The sequence below is a fragment of the Amphibalanus amphitrite genome, unplaced genomic scaffold, assembly GCF_019059575.1.
Source record: "Amphibalanus amphitrite isolate SeventyFive unplaced genomic scaffold, NRLGWU_Aamphi_draft 000212F_arrow, whole genome shotgun sequence".
Taxonomy (NCBI): Eukaryota; Metazoa; Arthropoda; class Thecostraca; order Balanomorpha; family Balanidae; genus Amphibalanus; species Amphibalanus amphitrite.
The window spans coordinates 99,886-106,028 of NW_024881707.1; the positions used below are offsets into that span (position 1 = coordinate 99,886).

The 6,143-nt window shown below is 48.5% G+C and overlaps 1 protein-coding gene across 3 annotated transcripts in view; it reads right to left on the reverse strand.

The window, feature by feature from the left end:
* LOC122385252 (protein muscleblind-like) overlaps window positions 1-5,845 on the reverse strand; it is a 52,652-nt gene extending 46,807 nt beyond the window's left edge. The window contains exon 1 of one of the 3 annotated variants that reach the window (XM_043373388.1): window positions 5,307-5,845. In XM_043373388.1, the coding sequence (XP_043229323.1) occupies window positions 5,307-5,498 (192 nt within the window). In that variant the 5' untranslated portion in view covers window positions 5,499-5,845. The remainder of the gene's footprint in view (window positions 1-5,306) is intronic. The other 2 variants (XM_043373390.1, XM_043373389.1) reach the window with 2 other exon arrangements.
* Window positions 5,846-6,143: the final 298 nt, after the last annotated feature.

Here is a 6,143-nt window from a genome sequence, read left to right on the forward strand (position 1 = left end):
AAAACTTCATCGGGTAGCCAATTAAGTGGTCCACCAAACGGGATAGCGAAACGTGGCGATATTGATTATTTTTAATGGGACACAGACCGCGCCCTCAGCTCGTCACTATTGACCCACCAGGATCTGCCCGGCCCCGGCACTCCCCCACGCCACCTTATCGACTCCCCGGGATCGGCGCGGGCTGACCCGGGATCGGCACCGTCTGACCCGACGCTGACCCGCGGAGTTGTTGTGTAAGCCAGGTCTGGCCCAGGAGACTGGTCCAGACGTGCCTGGTATTTCCGCGCCAGCCATGACACACAGCCTCATTCACAGACGCAGCAACTGGCCGTTAGTCCGGCCGCGGCGAGGGCGGCCGCACACATCGGCGTCCTCTCCTCGTGGGGCGCCGCCCACACTGTCGTGTAGCCTCCTCAGCGGGCGTGCAAAGTAGCCTCTACATGGGGCGACTCCCACGTAAAACGTCAAAGACTGATGTCTACATGAAAGTCAGACAAGGGATCGCGTTCAGCGCCAACGCAAGAACGATCGAAGATCGAGAAACGCCCTAAAACTGCTGCTCGTAGGGAAAACAGTGCCTTATTTGGCGCACGAGTTGATCGGGCTGTGACGTAACAGTGCGTGGGACAATAGTAGCCAATAGGTGTAAAAGGCAGAGGCGCACGGCTGCACCAACAGAAGCCTTCGGTTATCTCTGAACTTGTTTATAAGAACAATGCTGGACACAACAAAACAGCAATGTGCAGTATGAATGCGACTTAAATAGAACATGTCCGAATTCGCACAACTACTTTCTGAGGGAGTGGCTCGACCGGAAATGTACCTCCTGTGACTAAAATATTGATAGGTTGACTCAGCCTGCCTTACCTTCGCCCATGTTCTAAACCAGTGAGAAGCACAAAACTGGACCGAAAGAGCTTACGTGCCAGCACATGAGGCGGCATACACTACTTTCAGGGTACATATTAGTGATGTCAATTTCAGAAATTTTGGAAACCAATACCAAACCGATACCGACCAAAACCACTGAGAGTATACCAAAACCGAACCGATTTTCAGAAACAGGGGGAAATACCGACTAGATACCGAAATCAGGGAATTATCAAACAAATGCTTCAAACTTTCTCAAGACATATGATAAGCCTTGAAAGGTACCTAATACTTTGAAATAAGGTAACAAAAACAAATCAGGCAATCTCTTAATCATTTGCATTGCAAAAAAAAAACATTTATAACTTATTTTGTAATTATTAACAAATATTCAGGTCAGTTATTTTACTGGAATGTGGATTCAAGTCAACTGCATGAGGTGTTAGGAAAATAACTTGAACCCTGAATCTTGTCCATGCCTGAACCATCAAACCTTCTTTCAATTCAAGTCATTCATTTCAAGTCCGGTCAAGACAGGGTTAAAGGGACCCTCCCACCTTCAAAAAAGTTAATGAATTGGCATGAAAGTGATGTCGCTCGGTTCAGAAAGAGCAAAAACGAATATCTACCAAATTTCATCGAAAAATATTCACCGGTTTTCAAGATATTAGACTTTTACTTTTGTTTACTTTTTGGAATCTCCGCTGTTCCTGGCGACTTTATTTAAAAGTGCGGCATTTGTTGCGCGCAACGCAGCATATACCACCGCGTGCTACAAAACGTTTTAGTCAAACATTTAACGGACGTTCGAAAGCCTGATGACGTCATCAGATTCCCGTAATGGTTAAGAGATAGGGACCACGCTGGTCCCACCCTGCAAGTAAAGGGAAGAAATTTCTTGAACACCATAAAGCTGCGGGGGTTGCGACCAGGATAAATGGTGGTTTCTGAGCCTGGCCGCAAACTTGGCTATCTCAACTCAAAACTAATGTTAAGGTGGGAGGGTCCCTTTAAGTGTGTTATCATGATCCAAAAGTGGTGACCCAATTGACAATGATGGGCTACACCTTGGGCTGGCTACACCATTAATGTAAACAAAGCCCATGATACCTACAGTTAAACCCAAGTAGCATGGTGATTGGTGACGATACTGACGCAGCCAATTTTTCTTCATAAACAAATGTGTAACACAACAAAACTTGATAAATAATTACTTACGAGGCACACTGATAGATAGCAGACACCACTGTAATGATATCGCGATGAAATCTAAGTAAAATGTCCATAATTTTACGGAAGCATTGACACTCGTCACGTGTCATCTCTTCCATAATGGCGGCCTTACAGGCGGCGGCCATTTGCATTAATGATTTAACTGTATAAAATAAAATTTTTCTTTTCTTTTTTGCTTAAGTCCACTTAAATCGAAATTCCTTGTATAAATTTTGACATCTTAAAATTAATTCAAGAAAGTTGTAGGCCACTTTTGCTGAAAAATGAAGTACCAAAAAAACATAGTTGTTCAATTATTTTCAATTAGTTTTTGAGCTATATCGGTTCCTCAGCCTGGCGCAGCTGCGACATTGAAATGTTTTTAGATGTGTTCAGTTTTGAAACTGCTGTGTGCGAGTCAAGCAAAAGCCAATTATATTTTATGAGTGCTTATGATTAAATTGCTAGCGATCTGTATCTGTTGAGAGAGCAGGAAAGAGAACACTAATTGAAGAAAATAAATTATCCACAGGATCATGACAGCATCGCTCACTACAAGGCTTTTTGAAGTTGGGACGCCGGTGAAAACAGGGCGCCGGAGGGCATATTAGTCACGTGACATTTGGAACTTCTCCCACTCCATGGGCCTTCTATATGCCAAACGTCACGTGTAAATTTCACGAACCTTGATCAAATCGCCCCAGGCGCCCTGTTTTCACCGTCGTCCTGAAGTTGAGCGAAGTTGAAGATTTGTGGGGTGATGCGGGTGATGATGAAGTGACAAATGCTGCCTTAAATATTAGATGATAATGGTGAAGCTAGTGCTGTATTAAACAGGGTTTTGGATAATGTAATTGCATTGCAGTAAAATGGAGAGGAAGACAAGGTCAAGATCAATCACAGACTCCTCAAAACAAAGTCAAATTTGTTGCTATTAAATGCTTTGGAAATTTTGAGAAAGGTAGTTTAAGGATGTTTTCCAGCATACAGTGAGTTAAACATTAATTCATGTTTATGTCTTGCACATTGGCTTTCTTTGTAGGATAATTATCCTCATGGTATTGGAATTTGCTAACACTGATAAGTTGCCATTTAACATTGGTAGACTGATGTATTTGATATTACAGTTGATGTGTTTGCCCATTTGTTAGGACATCATGCATTTGGGAGAAATGTGTCATGATTGCCATTTTTCTTCATCCAGTGTCATTTAGCAAAATCAAATTTGAGTTCAGAAGGTTAATCAAAAATGCTTTCAAATATTTTATGACAGTAGTTGATTTTCATGATACCGACAAAGTACCAAATGCTTTTGGTATATAATACCGAATACCGAATCGGTATTGGTTCGGTATCGGTATACCGAAATTTTGGTAACCGATTGACACCACTAGTACATATGCAAGAAGATATTCCTTTTCTAACGGCAATATTTGGTGAAATACCAAACATCATTCAGCATAAGTAGTTACGCAAAACCGGATGCCAAACATTCAAATAATCAACTATCGATCCAGCGACCAGCGGATGAAATGACCTCTCGTTTCCAAATTGTCTCCCTGCAGGCTGTAGACGACCCGGATCGTCCGACAGACCGCAGCCAGACCCCGCTGTAAAACGGCGCCCCACCTCATCCAGACTCTGAGAGCGGGACCGAAGGACCCGCTGGCTGAGTGAGGACCCCGTCAGACCGAGTCGACGCGCCCAGAGATGCTCTGCCACCGACAGGCCGGAGAAGTGTTGTTTGGCAGACAGACGTCACTCCAGCGGCGACTCCCAGCTGTTTTTAGTTGGGCCAAGACACGCCAGTCAGCCCCAGCCAGCCGATTCCAGTGGGACCGTCAGCTGTGCCGCCCTATTGACCAATCCACGGAGGAGAATGAATGCAAATTAGTCGTTCTTTATTCAGACTCACGAGTACTGGACTCAAAATACACACGCGCTGAGCAAGTGTCTTGACGGGAGACACGGAAGAATGTATTTGCACCAGAGCCGGTGAGTTTAAACTGTCTTCAGCCCATTTTTTTGCATTAATCTTTTACCATTTACATTACTATAAAGAAACGGGCAAACGAGAGTATCTGATGCAAATCAAAATGATTTGTAGGTATAGACGGACCTTTATCTCTGCTTCTTTAATTGAAGGTGGCCAAAAAATATACAAAAAAAAAAACAGCGATAGGTACATTGGCTTATTGCTGCTCCAGTAAGCTATAAGAATTGAAATAGAACAGAAAGCAACCAGAAAGACATGTGCAGTCTATAAAAATGCATACGTTTCCTTTAACACTGATGTACCTAATAATACAATATTGAAATCAGTAAAAAATAATCCAGTGAATTGAACTGCCCATATTCTTTGATTGAGTACAGGCTTTATGCGGCTCTTCGTTATCGCCATTCACCAAAAGCCTTCTAACCGTCTGCTATCGCACAGCATGAACTATTCATTCCGCATTGTAATGGCTCACAGGCGTGACTTTCATAGACAATGCGCATGGAACTCGGCACTGCCGCCGCCGAACATGGGCCTCGTTCCTGGAAAGGCAGCGAATGAGGCGCCTCCGGAGACTCACTACGTATATTGATGTGCATGCAGAGTTTCGTCGCATTGGCCAACACTTACGGCCGCATGTCGAATGATAGGCACGAGAAAGAATGCGGGGTTGGTTATTCAATGTTCAGCCATTGAATGAATGATGCAAAATGACAAGAATGAAGATGGATCAGCATAGCTGACTTGAGAACAAATTTGAACGCATGTTTTTCCTGCAGCGCCGCTATGTACCTAACATACCTAAGTTTTGGGCTATTTAGTGGATTGTGTCACAAATAAATCTGTACAAATTGTTTCATGTTAGATCCTCGCTCCCTCTCCCTCCCTACCTCCGTCTCTTTTTTTCCTCTCTCTCTCTCTCCTCTCTCTCTCTCTCTCTCTCTCTCTCTCTCTCTCTCTCTCTCTCTCTCTCTCTTTCGGCTCTCTCTCTGAGTCCGCCCTCACCCATCACAGGCCTGCCCACGCATTTGTCAGGACAAAGGCACGCATGTCGCATACACTCGGCGGGGTGTCAGGTCCGCGCACCTGTGAAACTGACACCCATTCCACGCACGCCCCTCCCCCATCCCCGCTGTACCGCACCCCGCCCCGCCCCGCCCGGTCCGCCGCCACGCCCGCCGCCCTGCCGGGGACGCCACTCGCCCGAGCGCGCGCGATACAAACCTACCTTGATTGAGTCGAAGCAGGCGGTCACCTTTCCGTTCTGCACCTCTACGTGCGGCACGGGGTGCGCGAACTTGCACTCGGCGTCGCTGCGGCTGCACTTGTTGCGCTGAAACTCGCGGCATACCTCGAGTTGGAGCCAGCGCGAGTCTTTGGCCTGGAGGGCGCTCACCATGTGGTATCCGGGCACGGACATGCTCGGGTCGTTTGAGGCGGTACGGCGGTACGGAAAGGCACACGGAACGAGACGACCGCTCACAGAGCACGCCCGGGGGTGATGTTGACGTAAGAGCACGCTGAGACACGTCGGAGCACGCCTGAGTTCACTGGAGCACGTCCGAGCACCGGAGCTCTCCGCGGCAGGTCCTAGGCAGCAGTGCGCCCGCCCGTCACCGGTCACTGATCGGCCTGCAGCGTGCCACAGCGTCCAACAGCGCACCACGCCGGCAATGAGTCACAGGGGCGGGGCGGCGCCGGCGCTGGAACACGACTGACCCTCCCGTGACGGCGACTGTGCTCCGACTGCGGCGAGGCGCGGCGCGCCGCGGCGCCGCTGCGACGCCGCCTATTGGTGCGTCGCTGGTGCGCGCTGCCACCGCTGGCCTAGCCAAGGTCAGGCCCGTCTGCAATGAAGGCAACGAGCCGGCGGCCGAGCGGGCCGCTGCTGGAGCGCGCGGGGCGCGGGCAGTGGAGGGCGGCCAGTGGCCCGCTGCCGCCCACACAGTATTGGGCCGGTGACGGATGCCACCCTCCTCCAGCCGCCCCCGCCGCCCCCGCCATGCGAGGCTGCCCCCGCCGCCGACCCCGTCCCCAGGACGGCTGCAGCTGGAGGGAGGTGGCA